The sequence below is a fragment of the Rhinolophus hipposideros genome, assembly GCF_964194185.1.
Source record: "Rhinolophus hipposideros genome assembly, chromosome: 8".
NCBI lineage: Eukaryota > Metazoa > Chordata > Mammalia > Chiroptera > Rhinolophidae > Rhinolophus > Rhinolophus hipposideros.
In genome coordinates, this window is record NC_138054.1 from 50,225,456 (window position 1) to 50,247,239 (window position 21,784).

A 21,784-nucleotide genomic window follows, 5' to 3' on the forward strand; every position below is an offset into this window, starting at 1 on the left:
AGATTCAGGAACTTTATTCATGGAAAGAAATGAGTCTATGAGAGTAGATTGAGTTTCTGAAGGTAAAAGTAGAAGAGATGATTGAAAATTGTGCATTGGCCCACAATACTAAATACTAGGAAGGAATAAGGCTATCAAGTTGGGTTCAGGTTAGAGATAATTTGTGGAGAGTGTTGTAGTAGTGTAGAAGCAAAATGAAGGTTGAGTTTGAAAAAAGAATACTGTTACTCGTAAGTGGTAGAGAGATCAAAGGGTATGTGGACTAAGAAAGGGCCTTTAGATTCGACAATTGTGAGTTAGTGGTGAATTAAAGCACTTTTGGCAAAGTACTGAGGACAGGACACAATTTTGTGCACCATAAAGAAAAAATCCTTTCTTTTTCACTTCCATAGTCATCTGTCAATTTGAGTTTTATGTGGAGAAAAAAACTTTAGTACTCTTAAAAAGATCAAAATGAAACATGGTAAAAAATTGCAATACAAATAGAGTTGGTATATTAATCACATTATTTTGCACTTGGAAGCTTCCAGTTTTTTTTGTGTGTGTTTTTTTTTTTTTCGTGACAAAAGCTATTTTGTTGTTCTGGCTCTACAAAGTCAATTTTGACAGGCTGTGGTTCTGAAAACTAAAACTTGTTCTTGTGTATATTCTTTTATGCTTTTTTGGAACAAAATATTTATGTAGGATCCACATAGATCATATATATTTATATATGTCATATATTTTTTATATATGTCATATGTATATAATATATGTATACTGGGTGATTTGAAACACATAATGCTGAATATTTATTGATAGGTGAGTCACTACCTAACTTGGGCACTATATCCTTTGAAAACGTGTTTTAAAAATACTGGCAAGTGATATTATGGTCAAAAGATTTACATCTAATAATCCTTGAGGATTTAGATTTAAATTGTTTCAATTAGAAATAACAATCACACTTCTAATAGATGTGAATAAAAACTACAAGAATTTAAATTTCTATAATCTGGGGGATCTTTTATTAAAAAGTCTTTATTCAACTTGGAAACATACATGTCTCTGAGGCTGTTTAAACATTCAGTAACTCTTTATGATTTTTAATTTTATTTGAAAACCTACGCATCAGCATTAGACTCACACCATGTCCAGGGGAATGAATTATTAAACTTTAACTTGATGTCACAAACATATTTATTCTTATTCTATTCTGGTAAGTTCCCTTTAAAATAATTTGTTTTCACATTAAGTGTTAAAATATATAAAATGAATACAGTATAGATAAGTTAAAAAATATATGTTAAGGTACAGTGATACTTGATATGAAAGTCAATATGACTTAGTAATCATGATCTACTGCATTTATTTAAGACAGTAAACCTATTTCAATACATTATTTCATCCTGCTTCACATTATTTCATCCTGCTTCATTTGGCTTCACAAATAAAGTATACCAAACATTTATTCCAAATTAGTTCATAGCAAAATGAAGCATCACTTTAAAATTCATGTTATAGATTTTCACATTATGAACTGAATTTTAGTTTTGCAATTAACAATATTACAGCATTTAAGAATTGTACAGTTATCAGTCCTTTATATTGATTCAAGTTTAGAGTTTTAGCAAGAAAACTGGTTTTTTAAACTGTGGAAGTTATGAAATTAGTCCCCATGATGACTTTTAAAATGAAAGTCTCTTTGTAAGTTTTTTATTTAAAAAAGTTACTTAAAAATTTACCCATTGATTAAGATTTAGATTGTGACCATCTAAAATTTGATTGAGAAAGGTAAATGGTGTTCATTTAGGAGATGTGATGATATGTTTAATCTTAACTTGACAAGAATCTATTTTGGAAGCCTTCTATTAGGGATTTAATACCAGATTATTAAACCACAGTAATTTGGGATGATTTTAATGTTTAATTTATTGGCTTTTTAATTTGCCTTAGTTCATTCAGCGTTTTCTGAATCTGCTGGATGGATCAACATTTTGGTTGATTTGATAGAGTATAACTTTCCATTTTGAGACTTCCAAGATATTCCTCTTCTTTCCAGCTTAGTTTTTGCTCTTGGCTTGTTATATTTGCCATTTAGGTTGTTTTCCCCACATACATCGTGCCACCACCAGCCTCCTAAAGAAGATAGATACACAATTTAATTGATACAAACTCATATGTAGTTACTGTTAATTATATTTCCTCATGAGTATCCTCATTTCTTATAAATATGACAGTGTTATATATACATATCTTAATTTTAAATAATCTGTACAAGTCTCATATACCCCACCAAAAATAAAATATCAGAGATATTAGCTAATGCTTTGGCAAGATAGTTTGAAGATAGGATTGATATCTTCAAAGTATTGATATTAGGAAAAGTATACCTGAAAAACTTTCTGGACAGTTGAAGTGTCCTTTTGCTTTGTGATCCCAAGTAGAAAACATCAAATCTTTGTGTTCTGAGAGTGCATTGGGGACATTGCCGGTAATTTCAGTTAGGTGTAGCATATAGTTGGTTTCATAATTTCCCAGGTGAAAAGAATATTCAACATAATGCTTGGTGTTTTCCCAGTCTTCTAGCTCAATTCGTAAAATGTAATCAGATTGCTTTATTATGGAGTATATCTTCTCTAGACCCAACCAAAATTCTCCTGAAAGAAAAGTTGAAAGAATCTGTGGATTGTTCACTGCAGATTAGTTACCAACAGTTTCTTTCTTTATTTTTGTTTCGACACAGTTTTCTTTATCAGTCTAAGTCAATGAGTTGTTTTGGTTTGAATGCCTTGGTTGTTTTAGAGTCTCTTAAAATATTTCTTTTTAAAACCATTTTATTATAGTTACGTACAAAAAAATGTTAAAAAATATAGATAGACCTGCCTAAATATGATAATCCTTTCTAAAATGGATATCATAAAGCATATTCCATGGGTAAAACATATCAGGCTATTACAGATATTTTTAGGTTTGGTCATAGGTAATATATTATCTCTCCTCTAGATCCTGATATGTACAAGCTTTCCTATCAGCTATTTATTAGTACCCATATACTATCAAGAGATTTATTAAGAATTTCCAGAGACCTGGATAATAATGTAATTTTCCTCAAATATAGTCTTGACCTTTGATATTTGCTTGATATATATCTTTCTTTGTAGAAAAAGGATAGAATAATTTTTTTAAAACATTTAAAATTAAAATGCATAATTCTTCACAACTTTTGTCTATAATTTTGAAAAACATTTTTATTTGGAATTAAAACCAACATAAACCCAAATAGATCTGTTTTTAATTATCACAGTTCTTTTTATTGAAGTATTTAAGGAAAAAAATCAAAATTTTCTTATTAGTAGCAGACTTTATTTTAAGGATTGCAAGGATAAGTGGCTTACATTTTTTTTTTTATCTCAAATAAAATTTAATGGGAAGGCTGACAAAACAGGCCAAACAGTAAGATTGCCACCAACAGTGTTCTATTAACATATTTTCATTTTGCTTATGAATAGAAACCAGGAAGCAAGGAAGTTGGCTTTTTCAATACCAAGGATATAAATAACCATCACCATTGGGGAAAGGGGCGGGGATTTGTATAGTTGGGAAACAGAAACTTGGTACCCTAACCAACTTCCTATGTGCTTCCAGAGAGTCATTATAAGAAAACCTAAATATAAAGATGTGAACAGAGCCACTTATATATTCATGCATAGACTTTTGAATGCATTATAAATGGCTGACTTTCTTGCAGAAATAACTGTGTGTCGTGGACTTAAGTGTCAGCCTTTTATTTATTATCCATTACACTCTTAGAAGAAGATTTGGAGCTACCAAACATCACTGAATATACTTTTAGTTAGGGATTTAACTGGTACTCTGAATACAAACATTTTTAAATGGTCAAATAATACTGAGTGTTTAAAATTTTGATATAATAATAGATGTTTTCCACTTTATAAATGAGTACTTGCACATCATGGATTTTTATAATATGCTGTTTGAATTTTAAGCCTCCTATTTTTATTTTGCTTATTTTATTTTTTATCTTATTTTGTGGGCAAATATAATTTTTTTTGAGCTAATTTATTTTAAACCACATATTTTATAGTATACATTTATAATATTAAAATAATTGAAATCTAAATGTTTTGTGTTGTACATCTAACAGCTTCATCTCTTCCAACCTCCAAGTAATTGATATTTAAAATGTTAATAAGAAAATAGAGGGGCCAGTGATAAGGATGGTGTACTTCATAGCTCATTCATAGCTTTTACCGTGTATCGAAGCACATAGCACTTAATCAAAATTGTCTTTGATATAATTATAATTGTGATAATTAGAAGCCATCAAATTAAATTGAGATAAATATACTTAAAAACAGACATGTAGTTATGAATAATATAATCAAATAAAGACACTGTAATAAGTAATACTAACAAATATGTAATTATTTGTTAATAAGTTCTATGAAGGTTGTCACTGTCCCTCATTCATTGTTGCATTCGTAATGCCGGTCCATAATAGATTTTCAATAAATATTTTTAATAAGTGAATGAATAAATGAAGTCACCTTACCATCAAGATTCCCAAAACCATATTTGTAGTTTTCCCAAGTTTCATTGAAGTTTTGTGATCCGTCTATTCGGTGTTGAATTAATGTCCATGAACTACCTGAATATAATGAACAAAAGCGCACATTTTTAATAGATTGATGCTGACAGATATAAAAAAATACTGTTAATTTGGTTTGGTTTTAATAGGTAGCAGTGTAACATAGTTATTGTTATCGTAATGACATTTTATTATTTATTATGGTCCCAAGAAATTAAGTGAAGGGCAACTAATGAATTTGTCTTAACTTATTGATAAGTCATTTCAGATTGTTTTATGGAAAAAGATGGAGAATATTGAATAAATGCATGAGTAAATATATGAAAAAACAAGACAAATATAAGTACTAGATCTTCATAACTACTCACGTTATATATTTTAGTTATAAATTCAGAACAAAAATAACAGGATTAGTTTTACTATTGGGTAGTGAGTAACCTGAGTTAACTACTGTCCATTTTCTCCGCAGTCTAGTTTTACCTGATTTAACATCACAGTAGACATTAAAAACTTGAGAGTTGCTGGGTTTAATGGAATAGATGCCACTTGTATGTTCGCCTTTGTTATAAATGGTGGTACAATCAACAGGAATGTCTAGAATCAACAAAACGTTATTACATAAGATATAGTAATAAGAATAGTATCTGTGGAGTTTGAGATTTTACTTGACGTTTTATAGAATTATGGTGAATGTAGCCTTTAGCCTTTTTCAGTAACATACACTGTTTTCCCGAAAATAAGATCTAGACGCACAATCAGCTCTAATGCGTCTTTTGGAGCAAAAATTAATATAAGACCCGGTATATTATATTATGTTATATTACATTACATTACATTACACCTGGCCTTATATAAGACCGGATATAACATAAAATACCCGGTCTTATATTATTATTATATTATATTATATTATATTATATTATATTATATTATATTATATTATATCATATTATATTATATCCGATCTTATAGTAAAGTAAGATCTGGTCTTATATTAATTTTTGCTCCAAAAGACACATTAGAGCTGATTGTCTGGCTAGGTCTTATTTTTGGAGAAACACGGTATTACTGAAAAAAGTACATTATGCCAAAGCATTTTTATTAGATTGCATGTGTATGTAAAGAATATCAAAGTAGTTATTACTAAACTGATTTCTTTTTAAGAAAAGTGACAAAATGAGAATTTTAAGCACATTGTATTTGCTAGATACAGGAATAATATAAATAAAATACCACATATGAGACATTAATATAATGTTTGGCTCATAGATGTTAGTCACAGTTATATATAGAAAAAGTGAATATACATGGAGGAAACTAATAGAGATCTTTTTTTCTGTATGAATTATGTAAAAAAATAAATGTGTTTTGAAAGTATATCATTTTGTTGAAGTTTGGTTGGGAATGGAGACCTGGTTCCTTCATCTTTGTTTTTCTTATGAAAATTTTCAAGCAAACAGGAAAGTAGAAAGAAATATCGAAGAAAATACCATAATCTTTCCATTCATATTCAACAATTATTAACGTTTTGCCATATTTGCTTTATAAAAACATATACACAGGTATGTATTTTGCTGTGCTATTTGAAAGTAATTTGCAAACATTATGACTCTTACCCCTGAGATATTCCCGCATACATACATCTTAAATATGAGATTATTCTCATAGGACTGCAATACCATTTGACATCTAAGAAAATTAATAATAATTCCATATTATCTAATATCAAGTCTATATTCATATATCCCTGATTATCTTAAGAATGTGTTTATAGGGTTAAAACACCAGGTCCAATTTAGGTTGGCATACTCTTTTGGTGGATTTGTCTCCTTAAGCTCTTTAAGTCTAAAAACGGTCCTGAGAATAGGGATTTTTTTTTTTTGATGGAAATGTCAAAGATAGAAGAAGAATTTGATAATAGCTTCAAAAAGGAGACCAAATTATCTTACCATCATGTTCTACATTTTTTGTTTCTTTTAAGTGAAGAGAGGGAGTAGTTCTTGGTGATCTTGATTTAGAAGAAAGAGAATTTTCTGTGGATTCTTGAATACCAGTTCTTCTTAACTGATGAAAGAATATAAATCTACTTTTAAAAATGGTACTGACTGTACAATTAGGGGAATCTTGGTAAGGATATTAAAAGTAAAACTTTTATGCATCTTTTAGTTCATAATGTGTTATTGCTTTTGATGTTAAGAAGGATAAACAAAGCTACACAAATTGTACAGATGACCTGTACTCAAAATATTTAACCAGGCACTTTATTTAATAAGTTTTAAAAAAATAGAGAAAGAGAGAGCAATGTAAGAAAATAGGAATTGATTAAAAACCATGAAGACCAAAGGCAGAGACTTTTAAGTTTAAATATTTTAATAGTTTCTATTTATATGAATAGAATATATATTGTATTCAGTAGCACTGGCAGATTTTAAATTTAATAATTCTCAGTTGTAGGTCTTACTGTTTCTCGGACCTGCCATAAAGACATAGCACATAATTTGAACAAGGCTGCTTTCTTGATAGTTTTTGACATGTAAACATATATATAGAGATAATATATTGGCAGGTTTATTTGCTTACTTTCAGGATGTTCAATATTTCATTGTCGTTAGTTTAGCAATAACAGTTTATTTTTGTTTAAAGTGTGCTAGGTTTGCAATTTATTGGCTGATAGCTTTTCTTACTGATGGTGTGAGAAAAGCAGAGTATGTATGTAATATCTTGTGTTATTAGTATTAGTTTTTTGATGTCAGCATAAATGGCATTTCCCAGGACCTAATTCATAAAGGTCTGTTGTAAAGTTCATTTATTGGGTAGTAGTGTTTTCTACTAAATAGCTATGTGATCTTAAAGTCACTTAACTTTTTAGAGTTTTGGTTTCTTCATTTAAACAATTGAGGAAGTTGGATCAGATGATCTAAGTCTTCTTTTAACTCAGAAATTCATTGTTTGAATTCTTCATACATTTTATTATTAGATGTATATCATTTTATAATAATGACATTTTACGTTTGTGAGCAGGTTCGTTTTATCATAATAAAAGATACAGGAAAAAGAATTTAGAAAAATAACAATAAGAATGAAATTACAGAAATCAAAACTAGTTGGCAAAAAAATCTTTGTGGACAATTAGGAAAAAAACCCTATTAAATTAAGATTCATAAATTTGCAAAAATAACGTACTAAAATTACGAGTCTCTACATTACTGAAACATAATGATGTGTTTGTTTAGTGGGAATTGTTAATAAAATTTGTTTTATAATTCTTGACAACTATTTGTTTTACCATTTTCTCCAAGTCTGTGTTATTTTTGGAACTTTCTTGAATGACTATTTAATAGTATTTATGCTAATGAATATTTTTGAACTGTGGTACTATATATCGGAATGCTTAGATTCTGACAGCTTTTTTTCAAACAGGTACCTTCCTCACCTAGCCAGTTGTTTACATTTTAGATTAATTATATTGTTGGGAATTAAACTTTAATGATCAGGCACTGAGTTTCTAATAATAATGATCATAGCATGGTTTTATTGACTTCTTTGTGCCGAATATGACATTACCTTAATTCAACATATATTTGTTAAGTGTCTACTATGTGTCATACAGTGTTCTGTATTCTTGGGCAACAACAATTTGAAAAATGGAAGAAAATCCCAGTACTCGTGGTGCTTACATACTTGTGCAGGGACAAACCAGATAAATAACTGAAATACATACTATGTTAAATACGGTTAAGTGCTAAGGAGAAAAAAGAAAGTAATGAAGGAAGAAGCAGGTTTCAAGGATTGGAGTAGGGGATTGTAATTTTCAAGTGACCTGGGAAGGCTTCATTGAGACTTTTGTATTTGAGAAAGACCTAAAGGAAATGAGAATGGGCAATCTGGAACCAGGGAGAAGAGCATTCAGATAGAAGGAACAACAAGAGCAAAGGCCCTGAGCTGGCAGCGTGTTTGATGTTTGTGAGTTACAGTGAAGAGGCCAGTATAACTGGAGTAGAGGAGAGGAAGTCGGTGGGATAAAAAAGAGTCATGGGGTCTTACAGGTTAGCTTGAGTGAAATGGGAAGCCATTGTGGGATTTTGAACAGAGATATGATCTAATTTAAATTTTTAATAGAATCACTTTGGCTGCTATATTGAGGATATGCTTTACATGAATTATTTTTTCCTCACAAAAATCCTATAAAATAGGTTCTTATTATTTTCTTCACAGAGTGAGGGAACTGAGAGATAGAGGGGTTAAGTAATTCATTCAAGGTCACACAGACGTTTTAGAGTCAAGATTCAAACCTAGGTAAGTTTATTACTAGCTTTCAAGCCTGCAATCCTGTAACAATCGCTAATACGATCCACTCACTGTTCAATTTAACTATAATTATTTAATATTGTAGAGTTTAGTGTTTTCATAAACCTAAATTTTATGTAAAAATTTGCATCTACCATTAAAATATTGACTTACCTGATTTTCTATTTCTTGTATTTGACTGTGCTGTTGGTTTAATTGTCTATATTGTTCTTCCACGGTATGGAGAAGGTCTTTGATGCTGTTGTCTTGCTGTTCTACAAAAGTCTGGACATAGGTTGTAGGTTGGTTAGAAGTTTCTTCTTTCATTTTTGTTAAATTAGACTTTTTATTTCTTATAAGACTATCACAATCTAATTTTTAAAAACTAATAGTGGATTAGAAAAATGAATATTGTTAATCATTTTCTCTTGTATATTTCTTTCAAATAGCACTTGCTTTTGTTTTTGTTTCTTTAAAAAACTATACTGTCTCTAAAATCTGTTTTTCTGAACTTTAAACAACTTCAATTAAATAAGAAAAAAACAGTATTATAATAAGTCTTTACCATTTACTGTATTACTTTTATCCATTTTAAACATGGAAAAAGAGTTTTAAGTTACATTCTTTTAACTTTTTACTTGCCTCCAGTAATTTGCAATACTGTAATAATTTAGTGTCCTAAATTATTACTTAACTGATTTGTAATTTTCATCTGAAATGTCAAGTTTAGTTTATAATGTTAGGGAAATAAAAACCAACATAAAATTATAATAGGAAGTTTTATTTCTTACTGATTTTTTTCTTGAAAAAATATAGTGTTTCAACAGTGCAATGAAGTATTTAAAGTAGCATGTCTTAAAATATATTTTTAAAAGCGCCACATTGGAAAAAAAAGGATCCACATTGCAAATATAATTATTAACCCTTTTTGGCTTCTACTTACTTTAAGTGAAGTTACTTCTGGGTGTTCTTGAATTTCAGGTTGAGTTTTAATTAAAGTGGTTAATTGTTCCTCCAAATATCTCACTTTTTGTTGAAGTAGAATTTTTTCTCCTAGGAGGCTTTCAAGTTTTGAGTTGATTTCAAGTGACATATTCTTCACTTCTTCATTTTTGACTTGTAGTTTAGATGTAGTTCTTCTAAGTTCCTTTTCTTCTTCTTTAATTTCGTTGGTTTGCTGTGATAGGTCACCAAAAGACTGATCAAATATGTTGAGTTTTTGAAATATATCATTAATTTGGCCCTTAGTCTTATGGACAAAGTCTTTAAGACCATGTCCTAACTGAAGAAGGCCATTGGCTAAAATTTTTACATCATCTAACATAGCAAATCTTGATTTTGGCTGTGGAGGTATAGAATCAAATAGTGAATAGTCTTGGTCAATTCTGGAAGCAATAACTACAGGAGCAATAAAAAGAAAGAGCTTAATTAGATACATTTTTTATCTTAATTATTCAATTTTAAGCAATTATGGGCTAGTTTTCTCCGGCAAGCAAACCTAGAGTTCTAAGCTCTATATATACCACTATTTGCCACATGAAAAGTTAGGTTGGCAAGTGAATGTAGTTAATCATTAAGCTTTGTAAACTTGTACGAATGTAACCTTCCACATTGAGTTGGATCAATGCTAAACGAAATCAAAGAAACGAGCAACTAACTTAATAGGTCATTCTAAATTGTTATTGTATTTAATTTTGCTATAAGTTACACTTTCAGTGTTATGAGATCTACTTGTTTTTAAAAGCTCATTTAAATTTGTCATCATTTTAAAAGAGATTTAAAAGTAAACACCAAACTCTCTTAACTGCTAAATTCATCATTAAAGCTCAGGAAAAATTAATGAATTAAGTATGCATTTCCCAAATTGTATTTGGAGAAACAGTGGCAACAATGTCCCATCCCCCAAAAATGCCTTCTCTGTGAGGCTTTCCTCCACTTCTATGGGTGGTGTTAATGGCTCTCTGTGCTGCAGTTTCATGGTTCTCTGTATACACTAGCATATGATTATGGATTCCTTGTTGTTTGTTAGCATGTATTTTTGCTTCAGATGATCTATTTTAAACATATTTGTATATTGTTACAAAATCCCATACATTAAAAGACATTTCACCCCTTTTCTCCATTAGATTCTAGCTTTTTTTCCATGTCCCCACTGAAAGACCAGTATGTGTTTTTTTTAAGGTCAAAGCAGAATTAAATACTTCCAGTGTCAGAAATCATTTGCCCATTATAAATTTTTCTGAAGTTTGTGAGCTTGATAACAATTTTAATAATGTAAATTTAACAAAACCAAAAAATTAGCAGTATGTTTAAAAATAAATGTTCCACTATGCTTCTTCTAACTTAGTGTAGAAGGGAAAATACTAAATACTCCAGTTAAATGATAAGTGATTATCCTTCTTGAGTGTTCATATTGAAAACTTTTTGAGAAGCTGGTAAATCCTATAAAAATCCCTTATCTTCACAAATAAGTAAAGTGAAATTGTTAAAGAGTGTGGGCTCTGGAATCAGACTGTGATCTGGGTCCAAAAGCCAGCTCTAGCTGCCTGGCCTTGGACAAGTTACTTAACCTTCCTATACCTCAGACTCCTCATCTGTAAGTTGAGATAGTTACAAATATAATATAGTACATACTTAATAGGGATATGAGAATTAAAAGAATATATGCAAAGCGTTTAGGACAGTACATGGCAGATAAGAAGTACTTAAAATGTTTGTCATTGTATCACATGAAACAACCTTTTAACCTATGGATGTCTCTAAAATCAGCCCTACCTGAAATAAATTTTCATAGCCTTTCTGCAAAGGGAAAAGCTTTAATATAATGAATTTCAGTTTAAATTGTAAATTGTCAAATAAAACTTTACAAAATGAACCATTTCTAAATTTCTATTCTTAGAAATGCCTCTTCCTGGTATAGAGACCCTTTCTTTTGATGATTTAGGATTGAGGGCTTTTGTATATAAAATATTTACAATAGAGGTATATACCCTAGTGGTTAAGAGTACGATTATGGAGAGAAACTGGCTGAATGGGAATCCTGGCTCTGCTGTTCTTCAGCTGTGTAACTCTTGGTCAAATTACTTAGCTTTTCTGTAGCTCTTTTTTCTTGTCTGTGAAGTGAAGATAATATCTACTTTATTGGGTTGTATAAAGATTAAAAATTAATATTTTTAAAGCACTTAGAACACTACCTGGTGTGGTAAACACTACACAGTATTGTATGTTAGCTATTTTTTTGGAATTGGAAAACAATCAATGCATTTATGTACATACTGTAGTATTTTATAGGTGAATATTATCTAATCTCATGTTAAGATGACATATTGCCAAATTTTGCTAGAATCTAGGTTTCCTGAGTTTTGCTGTCTTGGACCTTAGTAAGTTCAGAGTTATGTCTTTTGTTTAGCCTGTGTATGCTTTTTCTAGGTGTCTAATACATAATCATATAAATATTTCTGTTAAGAGAAATAAAGGATGCAAGTAAATAAAAATATACAAATACTTCCACTAGGGTTGGCCCAATGGCTCAAGTGGTTGGAGCACCGTGCTCCTAACGCTGAGGTCCCTGGTTCGATTCCCACATGGGCCAGTGAGCTGCGCCCTCTACAGCTAAAATTGTGAACAGCGGCTTTCCCTGGAGCTGGGCTGCCATGAGCAGCCGGAGAGAGCTGCCTTGAGCTGTGAGTGGCCAACTAAACTGAGAAATGACCACTTGAACCGGAGTGGGAGGGGATGGGGTGGGGCTGGGAGGCAGAAGAAGGGGAAGAAAAAAAACACTTCCAAAGAAAAACAAAAAGTTTTCCTTGTGTTTTATTTTCATCTTACCTTTTACCAGTGGTATTTGTTATGGAGTTATAATAGCATACATATGTTGAACTAATGAAAAATTTTGAATTTTCTCCCTCTGATCATGAAGGGCACATTTGAAACTTCACTAAACCGTGCTTTCTGGCTTAACACTACTGACTGATATTTTTACTTTCTAGTTGAGAGTGCATTGAGATGGGCCAACTTCTCATCTCTATTGTACTATAAGCTGTTTATTGGCAAGATTTATATGTTTTTGATTTATATGCCTCATAGCACTTTAGTACAAGGCCATATGGGTTGGAGAAACAAAAACTATTTATTGGATGAATAAGAGAATGGGAAAGTCATAACATGGGAGTTTTCCAGGCACATAGTTTACATATGGTGGATGCTCACCCCTTTTGGTTCTTTTTAGAGAAAGAAATTTGAAAAGTAGCCCTTTCCAGTGCATGAAAGTAACTGGACACTAATACCGAAGAGAGGCTGTGTGGAGGAATGTTCTTCTATTTTGGTTACTGTACTAGAATATTAACATTTTTTACACATTTTATACAATTCCTCACTTGAAACACTAACACATTGCTTGGAGGCAATGGTCACATATTCTTGGTTTATATAGTATATTGTCTCTGGGTAGAAATATCTGGATAATATTTTTTTTCTAGCTTTATATGTTATTGAATATAATTAAATAATTTGCCTAATTACAAGCTGTGGAAGAGTGTCAACACGGGAGATGTAATGAAAGTAAATGGTTTTACATCTACTTTTGAATGCCTCCTGGCTGAGTACATATTGTTAAAGGCAGAATCTAATCTTTGTTTGAAGTTGTGCCTATTTAAATAGAGCTCTGATCAAATATAACCAGTAATGTTATAAACATTAAAAATTCTTATGCCAAAGAAAATAAGAAACTAAGCAAAATTAGGCCTTAATCTTAGGAATTCTTGTTTCTAAGAAATAAAAACTTTTTAGTTATATAGAAGTTTAGGACATTTATGGGCCTTGTTTGAATTTCAAGCAAAGCAAAGTCCCTTATCCTCCCCCAGGTTGTGCAATCTTTTACAAATAGGACTTCCAAATAAAACACAAGGCATTTTAGATCTTTCGAATATAATATCGTTTTAATTTCTTCCTTTTGAACTATGATCATTTGTTTTTGAATTATGTTTGGTAGAAAGATTCTGAAAGTAACTGTTTTAGAAAAACACATTTATATATAGAAATGTTTATATTAACTAAAGAATAATGCCAGAGTAATACATTACCTCCCATTTCTTGTCTTCATTCAGAATGGTGCTGTCCAGTAGAATTATAGTGAATTATATATGTAGAAAAACTAAAAAGAAACAAGTGAAGTTAATTTTAGTATATTTTATTTAATATATCAGTTATCATTTCAACCTGTAATCAATATAAAAATGCTAATTAGATATTTTCTTATTTGTTTTCATGCTAATTCTTCCAAATATACACTAAGTCTTGTATATATTTTATACTATCAACACATCTCAATTAGAACAGGTACACATCAAGTGCTTGATAGTCTTACTAGACTATTTTATTGGACAGTGCAGATCCAGAAGATAAATGACCTTTGAAAGAATCATTTTATTTATCTTACTTTTTTCATGTTTACTATTAGTAAATGTTAAATTTTTTTATGTTGAAAGTATTTATTGTGAAAACTCAGATATTTCAAAAGCCTGTAAAAAGTAAAAATACTGACTCTTCACTATTAACATTTTAGAGTCTATCATACCAGATCCCCTGAATGAGTAGTTAAACATAATTTTTAAAAACACAATGGGATTGTGTTACATATAGCTTATGTTATAATGTACATAAAGTCAATTCAAGACATTAATATTTATTTTCATATGAGTACATACAGATCTACCGTATTTTTTTATTTTTCATGAGAGCATATAGATTTACCAATCTTTTATTATATGGGTGCTCCTTAATTTAATGATTCACCATCAATTATCATTTAAATTGTTTTCAATTTTCTAATAGAAACTGTCATTATATATGTATATAAATATTCTCATATGATAAAATTTGTAGATGTTGACTTTCAAATTATGATTTCTCATGTCAGATTATCTTTCCAAAGTTTTGTGCCTTTTACATCCCTACCAAAAAAACAAAACAACAACTATATATACATATGTATATGTATATGTACATATATATATGAGAGTTCCTCTTTTTCCATGAATTTTTACCAGTGCTTTGAATAAGAAAAACAAAAAAATATAAATAAATATAATATGCAAATATATCTAGTTTATTTTGCTGATCATCTATTTTGCTCTCTTTGTGAAATACCTGAGTATTATACCATTCCCCCCTAACAAACTCCTCCCCCATTTTTGTTTGTCTTTTTCTGACTAATTTTAGGAATTATTTACATATTTTGGATATTATCTCTTTGTCGTATATGTAACAGTGTTTTTCTGATTTGTTATTTGTGTTCCTCCTATTACCTGCTCTGTAGAGGCTTTCAAATTTGTCTTGTATGATTTTTGTAACTCATGCTCATGTATTACAGAATTGTATACCTGAAACCTATATAACTTTGCTAATCATTGTCATCCCACTAAACTTTAATTAAAAAAAATGCCTTCCTCACCTATAAAATACGATCTTTTTAAAGCTCCTCTAATACTTTTATGGTTTTATTTTTATTATTTAAGCCTTTGATTAATCTGGAATTTATTTTGAGGAGGGGCTGAAATACGAATTCAGCTTTTCCCTCTAATTTGCTATCTCAATACCTGTTTAATATACCATTGCTCTACTGATTTGAAATTCCTCTGAAGGAGTATTATAAATGCGGTTAAAGACTTGCTAGAGTTATGTGGGAATTTATTAGTGGACTTAGTCAAATGGAAAAGAATCTGGATTCACTTATGTGCCTTTCACTTTCAGAGACAAATTGAATTTAAAATTGTATTCCTTATATTGGAAAGCAACCATAGCTTATAGATAATGTTCAATTAATTCCAGTTTAACCAGGAATCCAAACTCCCGGAAGTGTTAAGTAACTGAATTTTGTGTGCCTTCAGTACTAGTAATTAACTAATTAATTCATTCAACATGAGGCACTGTTTTAGGCATTGGGAATATAGTAGTTAACTAGACAGATAAGGTCCTTGCTGTCATGGGCTCTATTAAAAGAGATATATAAACAATACATAAATGATTGAGATAATTTAGGATTATCCTTAGAAGATTGTTTAAGAGGTGTAAATGGAATAACAGAGTTATGTGATGGTGAAGGGAGGTAAAGTTAAGGCTTTCTGAGACTTGAAAGACGGGAAGAGGGCAGTCATGTTCATGTCCACAAACCTAAGACAGTAGTAATCCCAATGCAGAGATTCTGCGGGATGGGGGAAAGTATGATGTGTTTTGCTTTTCTGTATATTTTGTGTGTCTATCCTACTTGTAAATTGCTCATTGAAATTTCTAGGTAGATTCTTTAATCTCAAGTCCACTTGTTGGCTCTAGTGACATTCTATGTTCTTATACTAATAGTATTTATACTAAATTGTAATTATTTACTTGTCTGATTCTCCCTTAAGACCATGAATTCTGTACAGTCAAGGACTTCAAGACTTTTATTGCTATATTCTTAGTATCTAGCACATTACACACTTAGTAAATATTACAGTGAGGAATTATAAACATAATTAAGGGTCAATCTGTTACATGCTTTGGATCCTCTTCTTACATGCTTTGGATCCTCTTCTCTCCCACCTTCTCAGGATTTTTTTTTTTTTATTAAAGTTTGTTGGGGTAACAATTGTTAGTAAAGTTACATTGATTTCAAGTGTACAATTCTGTACTACATTATCTATATCTCACATTGTGTGTTCACCAACCAGAGTCAGTTCTCTTTCCATCACCATACCTTAGACCCCGTTTACCCTCTTCTAGAGCCCCTCTCCCCCCTTACTCTCTGGTAACCCCTAAACTATTGTCTATGTCTATGAGTTTTTGTTCCTTTGTTTGTCTTGGTCTTTAGTTATTTTCAGTTTTACATACCACATATCAGCGAAATGATGGTTCTCTGCTTTTTCTGTCTGACTTATTTTGCTTAGCATTATACTCTCAAGATCCATCCATGTTATCACAAATGTTCCTATATCATCTTTCCTTACCACCGAATAGTATTCCATTGTGTATATATACCACAACTTCTTTATCCATTCATCTATCGAAGGACATTTTGGTTGTTTCCATATCTTGGCCACCATAAACAAAGCTGCAATGAACATTGGAGCACACGTGTCTTTATGTACAAATGTTTTCAAATTTTTTGGGTAGATACCCAGGAGAGCGATTGCTGGGTCATATGGTAATTCTATTCGTAATTTTTTGAGGAACCTCCACACTGCCTTCCATAATGGCTGCACCAGTCTGCATTCCCACCAACAGTGGATGAGGGTTCCTTTTTCTCCACAGCTTCTCCAACACTTGTTACTATTTGTCTCGTTGATGATAGCCATTCTGACTGGGGTGAGGTGATACCTCATTGTGGTTTTTATTTGCATTTCTCTGATGATTAGTGATGTTGAGCATTTTTTTCATATGTCTATTTGACATTTGTATGTCCTCTTTGGAGAAATGTCTGTTCAGGTCCTCTGCCCATTTTTCAATTGGGTTGTTTGTTTTTTTGTTGTTGAGTTTCATGAGTTCCTTGTATATTTTGGATATTAGCCCCTTATCGGAGGCACTGTTTGCAAAAATCTTCTCCCATTCAGTCTGTTGCCTCTTTATTTTGTCGATGGTTTCTTTTGCTATGCAGAGCTTTTAAGTTTCATATAGTCCCATTCGTTTATTTTAGCTTTTACTTCCATTGCCTTTGGAGTCAAATTCATAAAATGCTCTTTGAACCCAAGGTCCATAAGTTTAGTACCTATGTTTTCTTCTATGCAGTTTATTGTGTCGGGTCTTATGCTTAAGTCTTTGATCCATTTTGAATTAATTTTGGTACATGGTGACACATAGCAGTCCAGTTTCATTCTTCTGCACGTGGCTATCCAGTTCTCCCAGCACCATTTATTGAAAAGGCTGTCTTTCCTCCATTGTATGTTTTTAGCTTCTTTGTCAAAAATTATCTGTCCATATTTATATGGTTTTATTTCTGGGTTCTCAATTCTATTCCATTGGTCTATGTGTCTGTTTTTCTGCCAATACCATGCTGTTTTGATTATTGTAGCCCTGTAGTACAAGCTAAAGTCAGGCAGTGTGATACCTGAAGCATTGTTCTGTTTTCTTAAGATTGCTTTGGCTATTCGGGGTCTTTTGTGGTTCCAAACAAATCTGATGATTTTTTGTTCTATTTCTTTAAAAAATGCTATTGGGATTTTGATGGGGATTGCATTAAATTGGTATATTGCTTTGGGTAATATGGCCGTTTTAACTATGTTTATTCTTCCAATCCATGAGCATGGAATGTCTTTCCATTTCTTTGTGTCTTCTTCAATTTCTTTCAAAAATGTCTTATAGTTTTCAGTATATAAATCCTTCACATCCTTGGTTAAGTTTATTCCTAGGTGTTTTATTCTTTTTGCTGCAATTGCAAAGGGAATTGATTTTTGTATTTCTTTTTCTGAGATTTCATTGTTAGTATATAGGAATGCAATGGACTTTTGTATGTTGATTTTGTAGCCAGCAACTTTACTGTATTTGTTGATTGTTTCTAACAGCTTTTTGGTGGAGTCTTTAGGGTTTTCTATATATAGCATCATGTCATCTGCAAAGAGTGATAATTTAACTTCTTCATTCCCAATTTGGATGCCTTTTATTTCTTTCTCTTGCCTGATGGCTCTGACAAGGACTTCCAACACTATGTTGCAAAGCAGAGGTGATAGGGGACAGCCTATCATATTCCTGAACATAGAGCAAAGGGCTTCGGGTTTTCACCATTAATTATGAGGGTAATTAGCTGAGGGTTTGTCATACATGGCCTTTATCATGTTAAGGTATTTTCCTTCTATATCTATTTTATTAAGTGTTTTAATCATAAATGGATGTTGTATCTTGTCAAATGCTTTTTCTGCATCAATTGATGTAATCATATGATTTTTGTCCTTTATTTTGTTAATGTGATGTATCACATTGATGGATTTGCGGATGTTGAACCATCCTTGTGCCCCTGGGATAAACCCCACTTGGTCGTGATGAATAATCTTTTTAACACATTGTTGCATTCGATTTGCTAGAATTTTGTTTAGGAGTTTTGCATCTATGTTCATCAGAGATATTGGTCTGTAGTTTCCTTTTTTTGTGACATCCTTACCAGGTTTTGGTATCAGGGTAATGTTGGCGTCATAAAATGAGTTAGGGAGTGTTGTCTCTTCTTCAATGTTTTGGAAGCGTTTGAGTAGGACACGTATTAGATGCTGTTTGAAGGTTTGGTAGAATTTACTAGTGAAGCCATCTGGTCCCGGACTTTTGCTTTTGGGAAAGTTTTGAATGACTGATTCAATTTCCTTACTGGTGTTCGGTATATTTAGATTTTCCAATTCTTCGTGATTCAGCCTAGGAAGGCTATATGTTTCTAAAAACTTGTCCATTTTTTCTAGGTTATTGAATTTGGTGGCATATAGTCCTTCATAGTATTCTTGGATAATACTTTGTATTTCTGTGACATCCGTGATAACTTTCCCTTTTTCATTTCTGATTTTTATTAGTGTCTTTTCTCTTTTTACCTTAGTGAGTCTAGCCAAGGGTTTGTCAATTTTATTAATCTTTTCAAAGAAACAATAACTAACCCACAATGAGAGACCAGACTGTGGCTTGGAAAAACATTTCCCATTCAAAAAACCATAGTTCCTTGGAGAAATGTGTAATTCCAGGTCTGCCGAGAAACTGTACAAGAAGAGCCTGGAATATCTTGTCATAACAGATAGCAAGAAGCCATGAAAGACTGTTATGACTGACTCAAAAGGACTTGGGAGCCAGTTTGAATTGGCTTTTTCGTTTGCAAAAGATGGAACAATTCGGACACCAATAAAGGCAAATAAAGATAATAACTGCAATGTATTGAAAGCCATTCATAGTTTGTTCCATGAATTTATAAGTGATGTTAAAAGAGACTTGGTTGATCCCTTTTAGAGGATTGTTATGCATCACGATTATTTTGAAAACTGGCAAGTAATGGAAAAGAATCAAGCATTTATTCCTGCCTCTTATATGACGGCTCACTGGCAAAGCAAATGGTACACAAGGAAAAGTGCTCTTCATAGAGATATTCCAGCTGCTAAATAAAGAAGGAATGATAGAATATTACCTTTTGGCAACGCTTACTGAGTTAATGGATTTAAGCATTGATCACAATTATCTACTAATTGTGCAAAGAGAGAAACAACAGCTGAACATTTTCTTCCTGATAGGACACAATACAATTTTTGAAGTGATCTTGCCAAAAAAATTCGAACCTAAATATGACCACGGCTCTAGATACAACTCTCACTTTATAGAAAACACAGAGGAACATGTCAAATGTCACTACATGGATGTAATCAATACAATCTAGCCTCTGGAAAAATCTACACAAAAATAATCCAGTTTCTTCAAAAAATATATTGCAAAAGTAGAAGATGAAAAGACTTCCCCACAGTCTGCTAAGTACCTATCTCTTCCTCCCATTCACTCGTTTAGCTTTTGCATACCTCTCATAACACTACGTTGTTTTGAAATGATCTGTTTATAGGCATTTCCCTCCCAGTAGATCTTATGTTGTTCCTCAAGACCAGAGGATGGCTTCTTAATCTTCATTTATTTCCCTGGTTTGCAACACAGTGATATTTGGTTCACAGTCAATAAGTATCTCCTGTACAGATTTTATTTGATGACTTCAGTGCTCAATTGGTCGTTGTCATCTTTGATCTTTAGTTCTTTGATTAGGAGTCATAACCTTTCCATACTTTTGCACTTTTGACTATTTTGAGTACAACTGACTTCTCCATTTCTTGAGTGACTTGTATGCTTTTTGCAATACACACCCATCCTCCCAAGAGGAAACTACTTCATTGCTTTTTTTAATAATAAAGATCATATATTCTCACTGTAAAAAAAAATCCAAACAAAAAAGAATAAAAAAGAAACTAGAGCCATCGCTATTAACCACTATGAATATTTCAAAACTATCCTTTTAGCCATCCTTTTCCCCCGTCCCCCAATTTCCATAAGTAGGGTAATGCCACTATACATCCTGCTCTGGAACCTACTTTTTTTTATCCAACATGCTGGGTGTCTTTTTCTAAATGAATAAATTCTGCTGTACGTTGTCATTTGGGGGACTACATAGTATTCCTTCTTGTTAATATATCTTAATTAATCTAGTACAGATGAGCATTATATTTCTTTTTAATTATTTGTAATTATTTCCTATTATGAAAAATGTTGTAGTGAATTTCTTTGAACACACCCATTTGTACATGTGTACAGTTTTCTCGTATACTAGAGGTGGATTTCTTGGGTCAAAGGGTGTGTTCATTTAAAATGTCTGCCTTGCCCTACCGCCTTCCAGAAAATTTAGACCTATTTTCATTGTCCTAGCAGTTGATTTACAAGGTTTTATTATACTCGAAGGTTTGTTTGTCAGCTCTAAGCACTAGTCTTAAGGTAAAGTAACTCTTATTCTGTTTTTCTCTTTAGCTCTTTCTTTTGGTAAATTATTTCTCCTCTGTGTTGAATTATTTCTTGAATTAGTTCTCTGTGTTGGTAGCAGGGACTATTAAAGATGTGTAAGGTGCAAGATCATAAACTGGACATGAAGTCAAATGCAGAGTAATCTGTGATTGTCTCATAGTAACTACCTAATACTGTTATACCTGTCATATTATCAGACATGTTTCTGAATAATAATGTGGAATATTATACTTCTTAAATCCTTGATCACATTTATACAAAAGCTGCATTTATAAATGTCATCCTATTTTTATCTGCCTGGAGGAACTAAGATAATATTAGAACTGTCTTTTAATTTCTTACTAAGGTTTCAGTCCATACTCATTTATTTCCCAAAAGATTTATTTCCCAAAAGCCTCTTATAGAAAAATAAACATGTGTTTG

The 21,784-nt window shown here is 31.6% G+C and overlaps 2 protein-coding genes across 11 annotated transcripts in view; one reads left to right on the forward strand and one right to left on the reverse strand.

Moving 5' to 3' along the window:
• DOCK7 (dedicator of cytokinesis 7) overlaps positions 1 to 21,784 on the forward strand; it is a 185,012-nt gene that overhangs the window by 71,441 nt on the left and 91,787 nt on the right. The window lies entirely within an intron of this gene.
• On the reverse strand, positions 982 to 10,402 carry ANGPTL3 (angiopoietin like 3). The gene is made up of 7 exons (XM_081056506.1): positions 9,822 to 10,402; positions 9,053 to 9,163; positions 6,541 to 6,655; positions 5,072 to 5,185; positions 4,556 to 4,651; positions 2,373 to 2,639; positions 982 to 2,118 (listed from the first exon to the last, which is right to left on the reverse strand). The coding sequence occupies exons 1-7, from the start codon at positions 10,314 to 10,316 to the stop codon at positions 1,937 to 1,939; spliced, it is 1,380 nt and encodes a 459-aa protein (XP_080912632.1). The 5' UTR covers positions 10,317 to 10,402; the 3' UTR covers positions 982 to 1,936.

Excerpts from the sequence above, each read along its gene's own strand:
- ANGPTL3 (XM_081056506.1), bottom strand. The coding sequence starts at position 10,316 with ATGTATCTAATTAAGCTCTTTCTTTTTATTGCTCCTGTAGTTATTGCT. Across the intron at positions 6,656-9,052 it reads TACAAGAAATAGAAAATCAG|TTAAGAAGAACTGGTATTCA; the intron begins GTAAGTCAATAT and ends TTCTTTCATCAG. Across the intron at positions 4,652-5,071 it reads CTACTGTGATGTTAAATCAG|GTAGTTCATGGACATTAATT; the intron begins GTAAAACTAGAC and ends CATTATATTCAG.